General features: G+C 29.8%; 6 protein-coding genes across 16 annotated transcripts in view; 4 read left to right on the forward strand and 2 right to left on the reverse strand.

The window, feature by feature from the left end:
* Window positions 1-22220, forward strand: part of LOC139992332 (uncharacterized) — a 261704-nt gene that overhangs the window by 33862 nt on the left and 205622 nt on the right. The window lies entirely within an intron of this gene.
* LOC139992353 (uncharacterized) lies at window positions 45-4885 on the forward strand. The gene is made up of 2 exons (XM_072013134.1): window positions 45-1610; window positions 4292-4885. The coding sequence occupies exons 1-2, from the start codon at window positions 479-481 to the stop codon at window positions 4513-4515; spliced, it is 1356 nt and encodes a 451-aa protein (XP_071869235.1). The 5' UTR covers window positions 45-478; the 3' UTR covers window positions 4516-4885.
* Window positions 4769-7574, reverse strand: LOC139992335 (U3 small nucleolar RNA-associated protein 25 homolog). The gene has a single exon (XM_072013092.1). The coding sequence runs from the start codon at window positions 7284-7286 to the stop codon at window positions 5007-5009; it is 2280 nt and encodes a 759-aa protein (XP_071869193.1). The 5' UTR covers window positions 7287-7574; the 3' UTR covers window positions 4769-5006.
* On the forward strand, window positions 8832-17102 carry LOC139992341 (WD repeat-containing protein 20). 7 transcript variants are annotated; one of them, XR_011801079.1, is made up of 7 exons: window positions 8897-9377; window positions 10023-10205; window positions 10726-12114; window positions 13662-13733; window positions 14005-14291; window positions 16049-16089; window positions 16337-17102. XR_011801079.1 is itself a non-coding variant. In XM_072013101.1 (5 exons), exons 2-5 carry the CDS (start codon window positions 9108-9110, stop codon window positions 13842-13844), a joined length of 2025 nt encoding a protein of 674 aa, XP_071869202.1. In that variant the 5' UTR covers window positions 8832-8938; window positions 8999-9107; the 3' UTR covers window positions 13845-13859. The 7 variants fall into 7 exon arrangements, 5 of the variants coding, with proteins under 5 accessions (XP_071869202.1, XP_071869201.1, XP_071869206.1 ...); XR_011801078.1 differs by having other exon boundaries at window positions 16049-17102; XM_072013101.1 differs by lacking the exons at window positions 14005-14291; window positions 16049-16089; window positions 16337-17102 and having other exon boundaries at window positions 8832-8938; window positions 8999-9377; window positions 13662-13859.
* Trax (Translin associated factor X) lies at window positions 16048-20614 on the reverse strand. The gene is made up of 2 exons (XM_072013147.1): window positions 20439-20614; window positions 16048-20237 (listed from the first exon to the last, which is right to left on the reverse strand). Exons 1-2 carry the CDS (start codon window positions 20452-20454, stop codon window positions 19396-19398), a joined length of 858 nt encoding a protein of 285 aa, XP_071869248.1. The 5' UTR covers window positions 20455-20614; the 3' UTR covers window positions 16048-19395.
* LOC139992355 (uncharacterized) lies at window positions 16254-19329 on the forward strand. 5 transcript variants are annotated; one of them, XM_072013139.1, is made up of 5 exons: window positions 16254-16392; window positions 17795-17869; window positions 17955-18140; window positions 18209-18705; window positions 18768-19329. In XM_072013139.1, exons 1-5 carry the CDS (start codon window positions 16360-16362, stop codon window positions 19105-19107), a joined length of 1131 nt encoding a protein of 376 aa, XP_071869240.1. In that variant the 5' UTR covers window positions 16254-16359; the 3' UTR covers window positions 19108-19329. The 5 variants fall into 5 exon arrangements, with proteins under 5 accessions (XP_071869240.1, XP_071869241.1, XP_071869237.1 ...); XM_072013140.1 differs by having other exon boundaries at window positions 17961-18140; XM_072013136.1 differs by lacking the exon at window positions 16254-16392 and adding an exon at window positions 17386-17526.

The raw sequence follows: 22220 nt of genomic DNA on the forward strand, positions 1-22220 counted from the left end.
TGCTTTTCTACGAACGCTTATTCAGAACTGCAGTCTTACGTGCTTTCGCTACCGAAGCGCGTCCTACGATACATTGTCTTCCTTTTCTCATTTCCACCTTAGTACAAGGTGTAAGAGTAAAATATCAAATAATTCGAATATATTGAAAAATAAACATCGGCTACAGAGTCTACGTTCACGTACTTAAAATCAAACATTAAAAATTAATGAAAAATATAAAGAACTAACGGAAGATTTCCTAATACGTTTCTGTTTGGTTGCACATGTGTTTGATTCGGTGAACTTTTTCTCCGCAATTACTGTGAAATGTAAATTTATATTTCTACAAGATGGCAACGATACGCAAGAAGAATTGTAACAAAAATGGAGATAAAAAGAAAAATTAGGAGAATGGATATAAAACTGATAGAAATCCACTGGGAAATATAAGTTCTCAATCAGAGTTTGATACAATAATACAAATAAAATTCAAATTACGATGAGCAAGGAAGAAAACAGTGATGGGGCTCCTCAAGAAGGAGCTGGCGGTGGTGAAAGCTCGAGAAAGGAGACGGATATCTATGAAAATCGAAGGACCAAGAAAATAATACGATTAGTCACTGTGATGGCTTACATGTTCTCTGTAAGTTTCGTAGCCATTGTCTTAAGCGCGTATTACTTATTTCTTTGGGAACCACCTAATCCAAGGCTCATGCGAAGACCAGTTCAATTATCTTCCGAACCCGAAGTACAATACTTACAAGGCGATAAAATGACTGTGCAAGATGATCCCAACAACTCCGCACAACATTCTAATGCTACGAATGTTTTGTTCTTGGGTCGTATTGTTGACATAGAAAAGTCTGTCAATAATTACGATCATGTAAAAGAGCATCGTGAAAAATTAAACGAATCTTTGTTTCTATTACCAAATTCTTTAATCGAATCTTGGAAAAATAGAATCAATAATCCGAACTCTTTTGTTCAAGATTCCTCTCAAGAAAATGGGACGTCTAATTTCTTTAATTATACTTCATTCGAAAAAGAAAAGACGTTGAACTTAACAAGAAAATTAAATGGAAGAGATACAAAAGATTCAACTAAAATTACGAATCGTATGTTCGGTAATAATGGTGCATTCCAGATATTGGAGTCTTCGACTATTTTTGGAAATGAAACGAATAATGATCATTTTACAAATACCACAAACTATTCTGAATCACCTCAAGATATTTTTCCATCAAATTACAATTTTACGAAAAATACAGTTACCAATCGAAACGAAGACAAAAATAATGTTCTATCAAGCTTTAAATCGGAAGCTGAAACGTTTAATAAAAAAAGTGTGAAAGTTAAAACGCCCCAGTATCCTGAAGTACATTTGTCCGATGCAAGATCTGTAGATACTACAATGACAATTATGGCGATAAATGATAAAGAAAATTTCGATATCCAAAATAGTAGAGAAGATCGCGCGTATAATATCAACAATATAAAACAAGCAATTAATTTAAATAAACAAACAACTCTAGATTCTTCTCGTAATTTGAAACTTGAAAATCGTCTAGAATATCCTGAACAGTCCAACAAATTACCTGGAAAACTGGCAAACATTGCGTTGAAATTCAAAGGTAAATAAATTTTCTATAATTTGATTTTTTTCCGCTTGACTCACCTGTAAGCCACCTTTTTAAATGTGCGACATTACACATATTTTGTCGTTCATTTAAGCGACGAACGTGATCATTTATTCTTTTGTACAAATATATTTTTTACACGCGTGCGTAGCTAGGTATATACAATTATATTTCAATAAAGGCAAAGCATAAAAATATTTCATATACATAACTCCAATGAAAAGTCATGATTAAAACCTTAGAAAGAAAATAGTCGGTGAATTGACCTACGATGATTATCTGTATTGTTCACGTAATGACCAGAACAGGGTCAGGTCGATCCATTATGGCTTCTTTAACGTTGCATCAGTAGAAAAATCTTACTACTCCTATGAACAAACTTGTTTAATCTTTATTTGATTTAAACAACTTTATTTTATTCCATCTTCTTAAGTAACATGCTGAAGTATAATCATTAAATGAAGGTATACGCGAATCAAACTAAAGAAAAGATATATCCACTCCTTTTTTCCCTTTTTTATTTCTTCTTAAATATATGAAATATCCATTGAATAACGATTACCGATCGTACTACTATCTTTATCCGAGATCGAAGAACAATGCTACTAAATGCTATTAAAATAAAGGCGCGCCTCTTATGTAAAACGAGAATGTCGTAAAAGTCACTTTACTCTCGAAACGAAAACCCTATCAGCTTTGACTAAAGTTTATGGGCTCTTGTATTAGCAGCTTCTATTCCTGACACTTGTAACTTTCGAATTATATCCATTGGAATGATTATGTTTACGTAAATAGCATCCTGTATGGAACGACAATGTATCCTGTTTTGCGTGACCTGTACGTGCAAGTATTAACTTTGAAGCAATACATAAGCTCAGTCTTACGTAAAATGATTGTGTAACATTTTTAATCATTTCTTTGTCACTTCTACAGAAGCACTTCAATTCGAAACCGATCTAGTACTTATACCTATGTCTTAATGTATATTCTTTTAATTCGGTATATTACTTATCTTATATAATATGAATGAAACAGAGAGATTCTTATTGTTTCTGACGTTAAACATTATTACCTTTGAATGTTTTACTTCAAAAAAGGCTTATTTAAAATAAACAAAATCAAAATGTTACTCTAGTCATAAACAGAAACAATGATTCGATCAATATATAATATGTTAAGCAGGTATATTTATCGAAAAACATACGAGATAGTTTTGGATGGATAAATTTTGGAAATACAATGAGACGGTGTCCATTATACGGTTTAAGGGCATTTTCCACGATGTATTCCGTAAAATTAAGCAGCCCTTAGAGTTTGTAGAACGAAGCACAATGAGTCAAGATTCCGAGACTTGCGCAGTGAAAACTCGTTGATACATATCATTGGACGAGTGTGTCTTACCAGCTGTATCTGTGAGAAACGTTGATCCAGTAGTCAGGAGACAGAAATAGTTGTAGAATAATGAAAACGTTAATATAAACCCTCAACATATTACATTCTCGAAAATTTATCTCCCTCTTGACAGATTATCGTGAAGTTTTAAGCACTTCCCTACCACTGTTCCCGATACTCGCAGTATTCGCTCGGGAACGCCCTATCAGTAAACCAAACTGTCTACTAAATTGGGAAATTCAAAAATCGACAAAAGTGGATTCGAATTCGTATTGATAACGCGAGGATTACAGAAATATTGGTGGTAAATCGTAGAAAGCATTCGACCAAACATATGTACGTAACCTGTCGAACGCAAAAGCATTCTGCGTAACAGTCTTCAACATAAGATATATTTAAGCTACAAAGCTTACAGTAATAAACTTATAAAGTTTACTGAGCGTTCATAAATATTAATGATCAAGCAAGTTATAAATACGTAACATACGATGAAAACAATGTTTTCCTCGATATTTCCCTCGAAACCTTACATCGAATTACTATGATTACAATTACGATTTTTGTACGATGATTTAATATTATAGAAACTAAAATGTTATAATGTTATATGGAAATTTTATATCAAAACTGAAACATAAAACTCATTTATGAACTTAATGACCTTAACGTCGAAAATTGAATACAACGGATTTCTTTGAAACATCAGTACGTCGAGAATGCAGTTGCCGCGCAAAATGAGCGCTCAAAACGTAATGGCAAGCATTAGTCGTACATTGGGAAATCGCGAACATAAACCAGCAGGCAATGAAATTCGATTTGCAGGAGACGAAAGGAAAGACAAGCTCTACGAACCAAAGCATAAACAAAAGTTGGTACGGGTATTGACGGTGGTTGCCTATGTTATATTTGTTAGCATGGCAGCTATCCTGTTATCGTTGTATTATACTTTCTTGTGGGATCCGAAAGACGTCCCTACCAAGACAAATACAAAATCAGAATGTGGTAATACATAATTATCATATTATATCACCGATCGCTCTATTATGAACGATAAAAACAGATTTCAAATCCTCCAATCGCTGCGATGTTATCTATTCGTTTTAAAAACTTTAAAAATCGATTTCTTGTTCGAATTATGAACTAGCCAATTATAGTGTAAATATATCGTGTAATTATACTCTTGTCATGACTTATCAACATGGAATTCATTATCTTGAAATCGCGGATCGCTGTAAATGTTAATCTAGATGCGATAAAACAAAAATTACTTTTTCTTTTTTCAGATACGCAGACAGAAAAAATGACGACAAAATTAACGATCATGGCGAGTGAACGAAGTATGTCAGAAATCATAACCACTCCACGACAGAAGGATTTATTAACTACCTTAACAGAGATTGCTGAATCATCGACTGTTCCCTCGCTAACAACACTCGAGGATTTACAAACTAGTCTAAGTACAGAAACCAAAGAAATATCTAACAAAACGCATTCTAACATTAATTAATATGTTAGAATATTAAAAGTAATTAAAAGAAGAATTAGATTTTACTGTCAAAACTTTTAGATTTGTTATAATGCTTATATAACAATTATTTAGTTAATAACGACAAAAACAATTTAATAATCTTTACATCCAAATAATTATAAAATGCTAAACGAATACTTTTTTAGATCAAATTATGTTTCTTTGCTGAAATAATCGTAATATTGCGGAATTATACTATTGGTACGTAAAAATAATTCTGTGAACAAAATCGTTTGGATAATTGTAATTAAGATTGTATTTATTTCAATGCATTTAAAAATTGTATAGTAATATAATAAAGAAATTAAACAAAACGATGAAGATAAAAATGTTTCCTGTTAATACTAATACGAACTACGAACGTTAATGCATTTACATTTTTACATATTTAATAGTATTAACAGTCACAACATCGATAACATCCGATACCGATGCTATTATATAAAAGAATTTGACGTACTTTTTATTTCCTATTCACCAGTCATAAGCATGTGGATGGATTTTTCTGATCCAAACATTTTATTCGCCCTTTCAGATCCTACAATTGCAGAAAGCTGCATAATATCATATTTACAATATAAAATAGTAATTGTCATATTACTTGCAGAACCTGAACGTGGATTTTGATTAGCTTCCTGCATTAAATTACACATTTCTACGTAAAACTGAGGAAAGATTGGTGGTGCGTAAAATATAATATGCCTTATACCTTTTACTCTTATTCTACGGAAAAAATGAAATCTTTCTGAATATAGGAGAAAATGTGCATCACTATGGAAGAACATGTCTCTTGCTCTTGCCACTTTTGCATCTTTAGAATATTCACAAATTTGTACAAAACTATATTCTTCTTTTTTAAAATAATTCCGTAATTTCACAAAATCAAAGTAAGATGGTATAAAAATCAATGTATGATTCATTATTCTATCTTTATACTGAGGTAGTATCTTTGTTATAAAGAACTCCATTCTATATTCCAAGGCTTGAGAATGACTCGAAGTGTCAAATCTGTGAAACACTTGTGGAATTTGTACAGCTACTTGACAAATAGATCCAGGAGAAATAGGATTTATTATTTTTACTTTCCCTGCATAATTGTAACATTTCTTATTAAATACTCCATAAATTTCAGGCACATGAATACTTGAAAATATTAACGTCTGTCTATAGTATTTAGTCCATCCATTCACACACCAACTTCTTACTCTAGAAAAATCTGTTCCATGAGAATCTTTTGGTTGTAAATGCAAATGATTTAATATATGTATCATATGATCCCAGTTTTGCATTAAAAACAATTCTGCTTGATCAAGAATCAATAATTCTATTGATGCTAAGAAATCATAATCTCTATCTGCTTCACCTTCTGCACCTATTAATATTCTTAAACCTAGTAGAGATGAAATTATTATGTCGGAGGAGTAAAACTCTGAATATAATTTTAAAGTCTTTTTTGTAATAGCAATTCCTATTTTAAAAGTATCATCTGTATTTCCTTGAAATGTCAGTTCATAATCTTCAGGTTTTGGATTCTTTTTTGACATTGCTAATTCATTGCCGCTAAAATCTTCCATAAATCTTGTCTTATTCATTACAGAACCACCTTTATCTTCTCCAATTAAAATAGATATCAATAATTCAACAATTTTTAGACATGAATGCCTAAAAGGAACAATTATTAAAATTTTTGGTCTCACTAAACCTTGGTCTCTATATTCATCTGGAATTTCTGTCATGTTTGTACATTTTGATTTTGTTATCTTTGCATTATGGTGCAATATTTTCGTTCGTGTTTTCAATACATGATTAATTACATGTAAGCAATACACAAATCTTATTTGATCCGCATTAGAAAAAGTCCTTTCAGGATAGTATAAATCTTGATAATTATTTATTATTGAAAATAGCTCCCTTTGTAAAGGAGTCATAGGTGATGAAGTTGTATTAGCATTATCCTTTGTATTTGAATAATTTGCTTGAGTAAGATTGCCATGAATTTGAGACTTGACATATAATTTATCCCAATTTACATTATCAATTAATTGAGGAACAGTACCACATTTAGAAAATTGTTTATATTCTAAAACAGAAATATTAGATTTTTTCATTGTGTCTTTAGCATCATCTAAAAATTTTGGTATTTGACATGTAAGATTGCCTAAAACAGGCCATATTATCTTTTGCGTTTCTACAATTTGTGGGACATTAGAAACTGCTTCATAAAGTTTATCGCTTAAATCATCATGAAGATGAATTGAGAATGGATCCTTCAAATAACCAGCATCTTCTTGAGTAGTTTCAGGATCTTCTTCGTCAGCATCTTTCATTTTTATTTCGTCACTATCACTTGGTAAATCTGCCTCCTCATCCATATTGTTAGATTCCATTGTTAGCTTGTCACTAATTTCATTACTCTCCTCAACGTCATCCTTATCACTAAAATCATCACTTTCTGAATCAGATTCAATAGCAGTAATTTGTAAACTAGTTGTGTTTACAAAAGAGGATAACAAGTTTTGCAATGGATTCTCTTGTTCATCTCCAGAATTGTCACTTTCTATGTCTCGTTGTTGTAACTTTTCTTCTTCCAACATTTGCCTACGTTTCTCAATTTCCTTATTTTTAATGTCACGATCTTTGACATACGAAGCCTCTTTTAGGTTAAATTTACTCTTTTTGGGTTTTGGTCGATCATCGGATCGGTGAAATTTCCTTTTCCCACCGCGAAATGATCTTTTACCACGTGCCATTATTATCAAATGTTATTATGTACATTAATTAACAATCCGTAATAATAAAAAAGAAAGTTATGAAGTAAAATTCACCCACGTGTCTTTGTCGATGATTTTTAAATGTACGAATATGTATTTATGTTTCGAGTTATGAATATGTATATTCATAATTACGTAAATTATATAATTAAATCAAAACATAATATATATTAAAAAGAAAACAGGTACATAAGACTTTAATTTATAATAAAATATATTAGTATTAAAATTTTTAATTATACACGGTCACGATTTTATATCATTTATTCGTTTAGAGAAACACTTATTACAATACTGTAAGTATGTACTATAGGAGAAATATTAATATTCAAAATAAAACAATATTTTGTCATTCTTATGTGTATTTAATGTGTATGTATGTGTTTCCCAATATTATTGTATATTATATTATTATAATTATATATATATATATATTTTAGAAATTACAAATATATGTAATTCTACATATAATAATTATTATATGTAGTACATAATTATAAATCGTTGTTGTTAAGCAAAATATTATCAAATAATACTTGTATATGCATAAAATAATATACGTATCAGAATTTGAATTTATTTACAATAAACATTCGGAAAATCGAAAGAAATTTGAAGCAAATTCTCTGAATCTAGATCACGTGACTAATAATTTTAATAGATGAAATTATCGTGCCTAATTGAATTTTGTAATCTTTATTTTTCTTATCTACAATTACACGAATCCAGAATCTAAAATGTCGTCACGTGTCAAATTATGAAAAATTAATAATATATAAGATTTTCGAATTCATAATATGATAATATATTTAAATGAATATTAGCTTATCATATTAGAGAAATACTCATAGCATCTTTTTATTACCGGTTATCTGGGTCATGATTAATATCTGTAGTATAAAGTAGTCCATGATAATTGAATATGTGTTCTTGATAAGCTAAACCGGCAAAGAAACAGAGGAAGTGGAAAAAAGTGGGCAAAATTAATTAACCCTTCGCTCGGTTGTTTACAAAATATCCGGTCCCTGACAGGCTGTCAGAACCAACGAATTCAGGCAATGCTGCGCGCGCAGTAATAACACGGCGCTAACAGTGCCGTGCATTCTGTAATTTTATTTAATTTCTTCATTGCAAACGTTGAATTACAAAGATTTAAAAATATCCAAAATAATTATACATATTTTGATAGATCGTACAAGATATCCAATTGTATTAGGTATTACGTCATATTATTATTTTATAAATTGTTCTATATGATTCTATTGTTTTAATATCATTAAAAATATATTGAAAATATCACATACAAACACACAACATTATTAATATTTTCAATAGAATATGCGTAAATGTATTTTTTCTTTTTTTATCTGAAATCTGTATTTTAAGTACTTGAATGTTTACGACAATGAATATTTGAAATTTCTTTGTTAAGCTGTTTATTTAATATATACGAATTCATTTTTACGTTACACATTGCTTATCACATGGAGGTAAAGGGAGTATCAGGGATATGGTGGGGACGGAATTATCCTATACGAGGTTGAGAGTATGAGCTGCGGATCATAAATGCACGACGGGCAGTTTCGATATAGAACTTGGGGCGCCCTTAGCAAAGGTTACATGGAGAACCGGTAAGCTCTGATATTTGGAAGATTTTTAATACAAGGAGCTGCATAGTTGGTGTTTGACAGTTTTTACAAGCTGTCGAAGAAGAAATTATCGACAGACGTATAGAAAGGCAGAAACCAACACAGGTTTTTCGTGTCTGATGAGCTCCTCCGTCGCACCGCTGGTGGTAAGATGGCTGTGCAGTTGGATGGAGGAGGGAAGGAGGACTTGAAAACACAGTTTGTCACGCGGGAAGGAACTTACAAACTAATGACTTTGTCGGAGTATTCAAGGCCAAATAGGGTCGGTTACACGAATGGTCAAGGAAGTGCATCCGTTAGGGTGTCTTTCGTAACTTTACCGGATCCAGCGGATCCTACGGGTACACAAGGACTTGGTGACCGAATGTGTTTCAATTTTGGCAAGGAGCTTTATGTTTATGTCTATCGAGGAGTTAAAAAGGTAATCTAAACTTCCCCCATAGTTATTATATTTGTTATTATATTTAGATCTAATTAAGCGTGGATTCATTGAAATCTAACCTCGAAAACGCATATCAAGACTCCATCTTTGCACTATCACCACACCTAACATAGAGAATCCTTTTACTTTGTATATTACTGCATGTAAACTTATATTTATCAAACTTATCTCTAATTAGATGATTATTTTAACAACAGATACATCAGTCACTTTATTTAGAATGATAACTTGTTTATTTAACTTCATTTAAATTATAACATATATGTTATCTATCTTTCTCTTCCTTCCTTCAGGTCTTACTAGTTAAACTTTTAACTTTTTATTAATACATACCATGTATACTAATTAACAAAATATTAATATATTTAACAATTTTATAATCCATGTTTATAAATTTGATGCAAATATTTGACATACGCAGACACAAGAAATTAATATTTTTGAAACATTAATTTTGATAAAATTTTATATCTTTCAAATAAATGTAACTGAGAAATATTGATAATCTTATATAGACAAATAAAATAAATAAAATTTATTAATTACAATATATTTTTACAATATCTTAATTTTAACATGTTATTAAAATTTACAATGAGTTAATGTTATATGAAAATATTTTAGGCTGTGGACTTAAATAAACCAGTGGACAAGAAGTTATATAAGGGAACTAATCCAACATGCCATAATTTTAATCAAACAACAGCAACTGCAGATAGTGCTCCGCTATTAGTTGGTTTTTCTACAGGTCAAATTCAACTGATAGATCCAATACAGAAAGAACTCAGCAAATTATATAATGAAGATGTAAGTAATTTGTTATGTTAAAAAATAGAAAATCATGTAGATGTATGAATATACTTTGAAATACATACTGAACTAAATTTTTTGAAGATGTAAGAAGATTGTAAAATATTTCTGGTACAATCCTAAAATTTTGGGAATACATTTATTGTGTATAGGTACAAGTAGATTGTATAATATTTTATTATTAAAAAATTTGTACAAAGGTTGTTACCACTTTATCCAATCTCTGTGACATGAATGTCTTATCTTGTTGTAACATGATAAACAAAGATGTTAGTTAATATGATAGTTTAATGATTCATAATACTCTATGCTGTAGTAACATATATTTAATACTATTCATATGTAATATTTAATTTTGTAAGTCTTATTTAGATTTTATGATGGAGCTAAATAAATTTAATCAGTAATTATGTAATTTTTTTGTTAACTTATTAGATAGCTGCAACAGCCCATTTTAAAAAATTATACTTATTATTTGTTCAATAAATAAAAAGATATATATCTTTTAATGTTTCAGAGATTGATTGACAAAAGCAAAGTAACATGTATTAAATGGGTTCCTGGATCAAACAATCTCTTCTTGGTATCGCACAGTTCTGGGCAACTATATTTATATAATGAAGAACTTTTATGTGGAACCACAGCCCCTAACTATCAGTCTTTTAAATCAGGGGATGGTTATGCCATATATACTTGTAAAACAAAATCCACAAGAAACCCATTATATAGATGGGTAATAGGTGCAGAAGGATGTTGTATAAATGAATTTGCCTTTAGCCCATGTGGCTCAAACTTAGCAGTTGTTTCCCAAGATGGATTCTTGCGAGTATTTCAGTATAATACAATGGAATTAGTGGGTTCAGCTAGAAGTTATTTTGGTGGATTTTTATGTGTATGTTGGTCTCCAGATGGAAGATATGTTGTTGTGGGCGGTGAAGATGATCTTGTGACAATTTGGAGCTTTCATGAAAAAAGAGTGGTGGCTCGGGGTCAAGGTCATCATAGCTGGGTAAGCGTAGTAGCTTTTGATCCTTATACTACATCTTATGAAGATCATGACCCAGACTTCAGTGGTTCAGATGATGAAACATTACCACATAATAATCATAATCATTATCATGAGAAGGCCAACCGCTTGTCTACAACATCGCAAGGAATTCATTCAAACAGAAACTCTTGTGGTTCAGAATTAAGAGTGTCAGGTGGTACATGCTACAGGTTAGGTAGTGTGTCGCAAGATACACAGTTGTGTTTGTGGGATATTACAGAAGATGTGTTGAGACAACCAATGTGTGCAAAACAAAGGCCATCTACAGCAGGTTCTAGTACTCTTCCTACATCAACAGTCAACAGTGGGAATGGTTCAACAACGAATCATCATTTGAACAATTCTAAACATAATAATTTGAATAATGTTAATTACAAAGAAAACGCGAGTGGTAATAATGAAAGTAGTAATAATAGCATGAGTACAAATACAGCAGTGTCAACTGTAAATTCCTTGACACAAAGGTTAGCAGGCCTTGGTTTTGGTGATCGTAAGGGTGATAATCATAAAAGGAACTTTAGCCTCACTATGAGAGGTAGTGGTGCATCTAATAGCACAATAATACAGAACAGTAGTGGTGATAAAGCTACTACTAACTTAAATACAAATAGTAATTTGAACAGTGTCAGTGGAAGTTTAGTAGGTGCAAATAAAAAGGTTAGTTCTGTGATGGACGATCCTATGAGGTTGATAGGGACTGCCTGGTGCCCTAGGTTTGATGAGTGCCCAGTGCTAGAGCCACTAGTGTGCAAGAAGTTGGCACACGAGAGATTGACTGAATTAGTGTTTAGGGAAGATTGCTTCGTAACAGCATGTCAAGATGGATATGTCTACACATGGGCAAGGCCTGGTCACATGGTAGGTCCTCTCACCATCAGCAGCACTCTGCACAGGCCACATCATCATAGCAATCCTTACACCAACATTAATTCCCTGCGATCTAACGATCTATGATGTAACCCATCTTCAATCTTTTTTGCAATTTTGTGAAGTAGGATTTTTTAGTAATGAATTCTGATTTGTATATAGAGATAAAACTTGAAATCATTACTGTTATTGAACACAATAATACCTTGGACAATTTTTCTATTGTTATTGTTGAATTATATTAGGCAAAACATGTTTTTTTGGACACATAACTTTATTAAATGTGAAAAATATGAAAAGGTGATTTTGTTATTTTTTATCTTTAGTATTGTAATAAGCATTGTTCTTGTGGCATCATACATACACATGCAAAATTTTTATTTCAGAATGAATGTACTTCTTGTCTTATAATTACGAGCTAAATACTAGTTTACATTTGATCCAAAGCAGTATACATTATATTAAAAGGTGCCATTGGAATACATTAAAGATTTAGCAATATTTTTTAGTCTGTATTGTATATCAATGACAGAAATACATGGATGGATGATACTATGAATGGAAAAAATTTAATATATCGATCTATATTCTATTTTAACAAAATTTCTAGTCTTTCTTATTGCATGATATATGAAATATAAGATTTCACATTCAATCTTTATATTTTTCAATTTTTTCAATTAAGAAAAATATGAATTTCGAAGGAAATTTTTCAAAATTTATTCTGTAAAATTTTGATATTAATTGAATAACAGAAATCAAGGAAATCATAAATATAAATAATATAAGGTTCATTCATAGTGTAAACCAGCATTTATATTTGTGCCTAATGATCATCTGGTCAAAATATATTCAATATAAATATTAAAAGAATATATTAGTATGATTAGAAATAGAATATATTTATATTTGATTTCCATCATTGAGGGTAATATTGTTTGCGCCCCCATAAAATTTTGTAACAGGGCAGGCCCCTTAAACCCTTCTTTCTTTCCTGTAAAGTGTTATGAGCTTAGCTTAGCAAATGATAGAAAAACAATGAATTATTTAGTTAAACTATTGTCCTGGATTATAATGATGTGACATTTAATCCTTTGTTGAAAACAATGAATTGCCTTGTTGTACAATAAAGCAAAACTTTGAATGAAATATTGCTGCTTGCTTCCTGCTTGAGTTTTATACAAAATGCAATGCAGAAGCTCCAGAAGAAAAATTGAATCAGATATACGTATATAAATATATATGTTTATACAAATCTTTACAATTTATTTTAATTCCATTAGTTGTAATTTATTCTGAAATATGAAAATTTAAAATGTCAGATTCAGTTTCCTGGTGTTATGCATAAAGCATTTCTATCATCAAAATACCCTATGCTCCTTTATGTTATAGTGGTTTAACCAGTTAAAATTTTTGTGATAATTTTCATATAGTATGCATTGCTTCTTTTATAGTGACAGTCTTATAGTTTTATCGGAAGATGCTTGTGCTTGTTTCTTAAGCCGTTGGGACATTAATTTTTTACTTTGATTGGAAAGATTAATGTTCTGTACCATGCTTTGGCTGATGCAAGAGAATCATGGATGAGTCTTCCCAGAGTTTATCGCATGGTACGTATAATAATTTGTTTCCAACTTGTTTATTGCTTGATCGAACAAAGTAGTATACTATGTTTTTTATATGCTCGTGTAGTAGTATGTACCTTGCTAAGGCATTTTTAAATTGTCATTGATCATACTTCTACGCTATTATTGCACTGTTCTTTAATGCACTTATAGAGATTATATCTGTGTTCCAAATGCTTCCAACATTTGCAGAATTTTTGTAAAACCAACCAAAATTATTTTTGATAATAAATTTTTATGTATTTTTCAATTACAGGCAGGAATAGGACAGGTTGGAAATGCTCTCCACGTGATCAGTCCCACAGAAGGTGGAGGCACCATAGTATAGCCAGAACCAGATATTAACACATCTTCAAAGCACGAAGAAAAATACGTCCCACTAATGCATACGTTGCAATCTTCAAAAATGCAGTTTCAACCATATATCCACTATTGCCACTTGTATTATGTATGGCCAAGTGAAAATTATTCCAGTATTCTTTGAAAAATGGGTGATTCCAAGAGCATCTAACAATTGATTGCTAAAAAATACATTTTTATTTGGTAAGTTATTTCTAGTGAATACCAATTGCCCTTCCTTCTTAATTTTTTCTTTTTTTAAACGTGAGAAGATATTAAAATTTCATAATGTTATACAAATTTTATAAAAGAACCCAGCGAAAGTAATAAATAAATTGTGTGTACATGTATATATGTATACATATGTATGTTTGATCTTGCATACTGTACTAAATCATTCCAATAAGGTCCGCTTAGGAAAATAAATTTGAATTGAATGGTGTTAATACTAAATGCTTATGTATATTGTCAAAGAATTTTATATTACCAACATTTACTTGTAATTATTTAGAAACATGATTTTAAATAGTTAGCTTCTTGTGGCTTAGATTAACAAGCAGTGCAACTATTGTAATCAGTCAGAGCAATATGTACATATAAAGTATTTTAATTTGCGTATTGTTACTAGGGATTAATTGTTTTTATCTTGAGTAATATTATGTACGAAAAAGCGAATTAGATAGTATGTAAAACAGAATTTATGTTATTTCATTTTTTAAATTTAATTATACCAAATATTATTTTTTTATATCGTTAACTTTAAGAAATATTTACTGAAAAGATATGTTATAATGTTCCTTGTTTATGTTTCACTTCTTGTTAATGCAGTTCAGGAATATAGTCGGGTTATCGATAACTAAATTGCCTTAATAAGATTGTAAGCTAAATAAAGAAAATTTTTATTTGTTCTATAATATGGTTACACGAATATGTTTCTAAGAAACTTGTTCGCTTTATTGAAAATCTATAATGAGTGCATCGTCGATGTACGATCAGTTGAAAACGAAGTGTAAAAGATGACTTTATATCTGAGAGCTACAAAGCATTGGTCGTAAATAATTAATTAAAAATCCGACTAAAAAAGTAACCTGTATATTGTTAGAATAGTTGTTTTAAATTTCTATTTGATTATAATTCTGCATGGAGTCCTTGAAACAACTTGTTGTGAGTAAGTACTGTATCTTTTAATTTTATTTACAAAGATTTTATGTGTTATTACAACATAACAATGAATCATTTTTACAACGAATAAATAAATATTTTTATATAGTTCTCAGATACGAAAGTCTATCACAGTAAACAAATAATTATAAATGTATGAACAAATAGTTATTGAATATTCTAATGATAAACAGTATTTCATATTGCATATTCCACACGGCGATACTATTTATTACTTTATAAAAATAAATAATTACAGAAATATATATATATACATATATATACACACGTTAAAGTAATAACGTCAAAATGTAAAAACGATTTGTATTGTTGTAATTTTTAAACAGTTTGGAAACGATGACACATTTTTTCACCTATCATGGGCATTTCTTTCAAAATATTATTAATTTAGCGATGAGATGCAGACGAAGTACAGAATCGTAATTGTATAAAACGTATTTATTCATTATCATACAAAGTTAATAAGTAAACTATATGATTTAGATAATTGTGTGTGAACCAGTGTTTCTTGGACAATAATATCTGTCATGGCATGCATTCAAATAGTCATAAATATTTTATGATTGTTAAACATATTATAGACTTAATTTATACTTCAGTCATTGAGAATCACTGGTCTTGGCGATAGTATACCTTTTCTGAAATCTTTTTTGTAAAATTATTAAAAGTATTTCCAAGCATATTTTCATGCATATTCATATTTTATGTTATAAGTAAATGAATTATTCTCGATATAAATGCGTATTGTGTATATATTAATAAATTCTGTTTTTACGCAGATAAAAATAATGGACAGACAGAGGTAATTCTGTTTTGAAAGGTATGTTTTAATATCATGTGCAAAAGAAAACAATAACAACTATATTTTTATGTTAAATTAATAAACATAAAAGTATTATTGCAATAATAACAGCATCGCAGCTTTCGTGATAATTGTCGGTATTCCAGGCAAGAATCGACAAGTTTTTGTTGTATTACTTGAAATTTGAAAGTTACATAACGCTTGATACCGTCTACTTTTTGATAAACAATAAATATGTATGTAACATTGCTCTTTTTCATTTAAGCTCTTCGAGGTGTACTGTGATACATGCGTATGCTGACATTGACTAATTACCTAATTGTAAGTAACGAAAGTAAGAATTATGCTAATACCGTGTGTTAAGGCGAATGATTAATTTTCAAACTGTTGATCGAACATTTCTTCATATCGGTATGCGTTATTAAGCCGAAAACTAACGAAGGCTGGCCTGTTAAATATTAAACTATATTTGATTTACCGAATTGGAGATTTATAATGTTCCTACATTGTAAACTAAATAACGAGTCCATAATAAATAATATGTTTTATTTGATTAGTACTGACCAGAAATCGCAGTATCGAATTTATTAGTTAACTTATCAAATTATTTTATTCGATGACCATAAATATATTTCTTGAATTGCTCTATTTTAAAGTTTTATTTTTCAAGTATTAGTTACTATTATTCAAAGATATTTTTCGTTTCGTAAAGCGAATAAGATTCCTTTATATCGAAGAAATCTGCATAATATTACTATTAATACAATAATTGATACAACGATACAAAGGAATATTTTATTGCGAACTGGTTAACTAGTCTGGCTGATTACATCCGTACAGATGCACATAAAAATGTCCGATCTTTTCCTATTTGTTGACTTTTCTATGAAACATTTTTCAACGCAGTTTTACGATTAAATTTTACGATTAAATCGCATTAAATTTTTAATTCTTTTCGCATTTTACTTCATTTATTTATAAAAGTGTACATTCTTTGTAATTATAAATGAAACAAATTTAATTGTTATTACCGTCGTGTACTTTTCTTTTTAACATATTTACCCGATACATATTATGAATATTATTATTTCCAAAACCGTAGTTGGTTAAGTTTTATTTTTTTACACGATTCGTAAAAAGTTTACAGGCAACAAATTTTTTTTATGACGCTATCTGCTTAGCTGACTACGATTATGTTCGATTTGTCCTTTTCTGTTTTCATTTCTTTTTTTAACATTTGTGTAACGTATCTTTAATAGTGCAACAAAATTTTATTTTGTAACTGATTTTACAATATGAAAAATTTTATACATAATATACTCAGAAAATTTTCTGTAAATATAATAAATAGAAGAAATGAAAAAATTACAAATACTTCGAGTAGATAACGACGTGGTGCAAAAAATGGACTTACAAATAGGTAATAACATCATTGGCCGAAATGTTGAAACTGGAGTAAGTATGTTAATTATGCAAAGGAAAAATATAACAACATAATCTTGAATTATTTCTGAATTGTCGATTATCTATTTCAAAATTATAAATCTATTATGTACTTATATCTTATATATATTTACACGTTCTTATGTATGCGTAATGAGTATGTTTCATTACGGGAAAGCTTCTTTTCATATATTCCTTCCACATTTAAAAACGTTTGCACCCTTCCAATCTAAAACTACTGTGAATTGTGAAAATTTAGTGTGCATAATTTGTATTTCAGTGTGATGATGATCGAATTATAAAATATGCCGCAATAATAAATTTAACATCTGACAATGAAATGACAATAACACCGGTAAGAAGGAATTCGTGATTATTTATAATGATGTAGATACATCGAATGCACCATTTATTAGTGTCCTATAGGAATTATTTTCTAGTATCAGGTTGCACCATGTTATATGAAGTCTATCGAATCGTCGCGATGGCAACTTCTTAAATTGGGTGTTACAGTACCGGTAAAACCTGGAGATGTTTGTACTCTGGTACCGGATAAATGTTGGTTTAAAATTATATCAGTACCTGATAAAATGGAAAATAATGAGGACTATACGTTAAAACGAAAAGTATTAAATTAATGTCTTAAATGATAGTGAAATTAATTTTCTAACATTTCTTAATAATTCCATTATAGGTTAATGAAGATGTAGATTCTAATATTGTACCTGATAAAAGACTCTGTTCAGGAGAAGGAGATAATTCACGTTCTTCATGCAATGCATTGCATAAAATATTAAATAACAATCATGATGTAAATAAAGTAAATGTTGAAGAAAGTGTTATAAACGAAGATAATTTAACATATAATAACAATGAAAATAAAACACAAGATGCAAATTCTACATTAATATGTGATTATCACAACATAGATCAGTCATCTGCAATTGAGAGATCTGCTTATGAAGTTCAAAACATGAATAAAGAGAATAGTGAATCTTATGTAAATAAAGAGACTCTAAGCCTTAAAGAGAATTCAGATTTACCCTCTAGAAGCGAAGACAATGAAAAAGTGATGTTAAAAGATATACAATCCTCTGTTTCAAAAAATGTACACAGGTCAAAAATATCTGCTAATGCAACAGGAAATGTTTTCAGAAGAGATAAATGCAAATATGGAGAGGAATGTTATAGGTAATTTTATATGTTTTTTTTTTTCTTATTATAAAGTGTTTCATGAAAAACTCCTTTGGTAGGAAAAATTCACAGCATAGAGATAAATTTTGCCATCCTGAAGATTCTGATTATGATATACCTGATAATAGAGAAGAATGTCCCTATGGTACTCGATGCTATCGTAAAAACCCTCAACATAAAATGAAGTTCAAACATACTAGTACAAATATTGCAAATAATAAGCGTAAGAAACAGAATTCTAAACGAACACAGATACAAAAATCTTTGGATACTATAAGTGGAATGGAGGATTCATCTGTAGAGGAGTCTGCTGAGGAATCTGTTGATGAATCTGAGTATGAGCCTTCTAGCAATGATGAAAGTTCAGATGATGATGAAATGTACTCTGACAAAAATTGAAAGTGAGCTGGTAAATGATATAGCTGAATAAGATTATAGATATAAAATCTTTATATCTATATAAAAATATACATTAATGTAAGAAAAATGGGAATATGGAAATAATATATTTTATAAATATTTTTACAATGTTGAAGTCGATAACTGAGAAAAATGATGCAAACATTATCTCATTTATTATAAATGTATAAGAACAATATTAAATAAACTACTTAAAAACAATTATGGAATATTTGTGGTTATCTTCAAAGTTATTATTTATATTTTTCTTTGATGTTTATAAGTTTTTTAATAGGCATGATAACTTTCATCACTATCTGCTGCATATTCTTCACTAACAACTAGATCCACAAGTATGTGTTTTGGTATTTCTGAACCTCTTACATTAATTGCATAGCAAGCATTTTCTATTTTGTGGAGGTTTTGTTCAAGTGTGTAGAGCTTTCTATTCATTAACCTATTTGAAGCATTTGTACAACCAAGAAAACATTTATATATATCTCTAACAAAATTGCATGTTTGGTAACATTTATCTTTGTCTCCTCTTGCCAAGTTACTGATGCACATACGCATTAGTTCTCCAGTCAGATCTGCAATGCCCAAGATATATTCATGTGGACTGACTAAAACCTGTACCATTTTATCATTAATAATCTTAGGAATTCTATAAGTAAGTGTTTTTCCTATTTCTAACCAACTTTTCATATCATCACAATTTAGATACTGATAAAATGTAACAGCTTCTATATATTCTTCCAAACCATTACGATAAGCTTTAAGATAAAGGTATGGATCTTGATCTTCTAATTCATGTGCAATAGATTTAAAAAGGGTTCTTGCAACTTTTTGTAATCTCATATCAGCTTCACTTAGCACACTTTCCTGTTTGCTTTTTTTATCTATGGTGTGCAAAAGAAAAATTATTCTTTTACTTTCTATAGTAATATCTCTGCCAAATTTTACAATCCTTTCAAAACGATCATGTTTGTCATCTAATTCAGTCGCATATGTTCGAAACTGTTGTAAAATTACACTGCTTTCATCTGTAATATCCGTGATCTCTTTTTCCTTATCATCGTCGTTAATCTTTTTAGTACAGCAATGTTCACGATTTTGTTCATCTTCTTTGTCTAATCATAAAATAAGAAAATTAAAATTTTAATATTCTGTGTTAAAATTGCCGGTATGTTTGGTTTAATGAAGTACATTCTGATTTAAAATCACATCACACGGGTTTAGTAAATATTATAAACAAAAGTGATTTATAAGAAACTGATAATATGAATGATGCAAAGTAGATTATAAAATATTTTATAATTTCATTAATATACCTTTGATTTGTGACATAATTTTCTTAATGATGCAACGTTATTACGTTAGATTATAAATACAATTACAAACGAATAGAACTGTCTTCTATTTATATATGTAATAACAACATCATTGACTAAGTACAAAATAGATCTGGTATTCAGTGCTTTTTCGTGTTCCGCGTTTTGGGAGTCACTTAACCTTAGTCGATGAGTCACCTAACCAGGGATGTCCAACTGTCCCGCAATATTCAATGATGGGTGTAATTACTGTATTTGTTGCCTAAGGAAAGAAAGAAGAATTTTGGGAAAATATATAATAAAAGATTATATATGTATATATGTATATACAAAATGTGTACAGATTGCAATATGCAATAGGTTTTGGACTGGCAGGTTGCACAGTTCTTAGGTTGATATCATTTTTCAAATAGCAGTATTCGGAAATGTTAATATTTCTATCGCTTTTTATATAGTAATATTTTAGAACATTAATATTTGGTAAACGCGATTCCAATTGCGTAAATTAATACTATTTATCGATAAGATATATCTATGTATACTATTACAAAATCTTGTATTTTATTATAACATAATACATAATTTATTAGAAAGAAATGAATAACTTGCGTAAAAAGTTAAAATCCTTTCATGAATTATAGATTTTTGTATTAAAATAAATGTCGAGAAAATGCAGTATTACAGTACTAATAGAATATAATACGTACCTGAGTAATTTGCGCTCTGGTGACAGAAATAGGAATTAAACTTTGAAATCAGAACCATTTCGCGCGTTGTCATATTGAAAGGAGGAAGTAACTAAAGAGTGTTCGTTATAAATGTGGAAAATTTAATACATATCGACATGTATCATTACTTCAAAATGGTAAGAATCCTACTTTGAATCGTTTTATATACACAGATATTAACATATTGCGGACACATCACGTTCGTGAAAATTCTTGTGCTTATTCTAATATTTGAGGTCGGTTACAAAAATTGTTGTATTTTCATCGTTGAGATTTAGAAAGAAACAATTAACTATACCTTTAATATAGTTAGTAATAAAACGATTAGTCTACAATATGTTAATACAATTAATAGCGATTTATCGTATTTCCATATAAATAAATGGATATCGAAATAAATTTCAAGAAAATCCGGCTAATAACCGGTTACTGATAGAACGTGATACGTTCCTGAACCAAGCGCACTCTGTGGTCAATTTTGAAATAAAAATTTAAAATTACTCCATTTCGCGCGGCGTCATCTTGAAAAGGAGAAGCAACTGTCAAGAGCTCGTCATAAATGTGACAAATTTATTATACAACACCAAGTCATTGCTTCAAAATGGTGAGAATCTTAATTTGGTTCATTTTATATTCATAATCTAGTACAATTTATAGCAATTTGTCGTTTTTCTATATGTATGTGAATAGACGGTTGCTAGTTTCCGATCAAAGTTACTGTAAACATACACCAAGAAGCACAAATCACGTATTGTTAGAATGAAATTGTTTTTCTTTTCACTCTCCTTAATTTTGTTCGTTCTCTTCATTTCTCTTTCATATCTTTTTACTTTCTATTCCCTTTTTGTCATACATTCAACTATGATCATTAACGAAATGTAGTTCGATAATCGTTCGATTTTACGGTAGTAATAATTTCGTTTTCTTTTATTTTAATTTTGTTCGTCTAAATTGCATATATTAGCTCCTGTTTATTTACATTCTCCACGTTGTGTTTTAGTCTAACGTATTATTGTTTGTTTTGTCTTGTTCGTGCACGCTCGATTTGTTGTCA

This window comes from Bombus fervidus, chromosome 11 (assembly GCF_041682495.2).
Source record: "Bombus fervidus isolate BK054 chromosome 11, iyBomFerv1, whole genome shotgun sequence".
NCBI lineage: Eukaryota > Metazoa > Arthropoda > Insecta > Hymenoptera > Apidae > Bombus > Bombus fervidus.

What these genes read in the sequence shown, in the direction of transcription:
- LOC139992353 (XM_072013134.1), top strand. Translation starts at nt 479, where the DNA reads ATGAGCAAGGAAGAAAACAGTGATGGGGCTCCTCAAGAAGGAGCTGGC. An exon ending in CATTGCGTTGAAATTCAAAG is followed by an intron (nt 1,611 to 4,291) that starts GTAAATAAATTT and finishes TTCTTTTTTCAG; the next exon opens with ATACGCAGACAGAAAAAATG.
- LOC139992335 (XM_072013092.1), bottom strand. Translation starts at nt 7,286, where the DNA reads ATGGCACGTGGTAAAAGATCATTTCGCGGTGGGAAAAGGAAATTTCAC.
- LOC139992341 (XM_072013101.1), top strand. Translation starts at nt 9,108, where the DNA reads ATGGCTGTGCAGTTGGATGGAGGAGGGAAGGAGGACTTGAAAACACAG. An exon ending in TCTATCGAGGAGTTAAAAAG is followed by an intron (nt 9,378 to 10,022) that starts GTAATCTAAACT and finishes AAAATATTTTAG; the next exon opens with GCTGTGGACTTAAATAAACC. An exon ending in GCAAATTATATAATGAAGAT is followed by an intron (nt 10,206 to 10,725) that starts GTAAGTAATTTG and finishes TTAATGTTTCAG; the next exon opens with AGATTGATTGACAAAAGCAA.
- LOC139992355 (XM_072013136.1), top strand. Translation starts at nt 17,428, where the DNA reads ATGAAAAAATTACAAATACTTCGAGTAGATAACGACGTGGTGCAAAAA. An exon ending in GCCGAAATGTTGAAACTGGA is followed by an intron (nt 17,527 to 17,794) that starts GTAAGTATGTTA and finishes TTTGTATTTCAG; the next exon opens with TGTGATGATGATCGAATTAT. An exon ending in TATGGAGAGGAATGTTATAG is followed by an intron (nt 18,706 to 18,767) that starts GTAATTTTATAT and finishes CTCCTTTGGTAG; the next exon opens with GAAAAATTCACAGCATAGAG.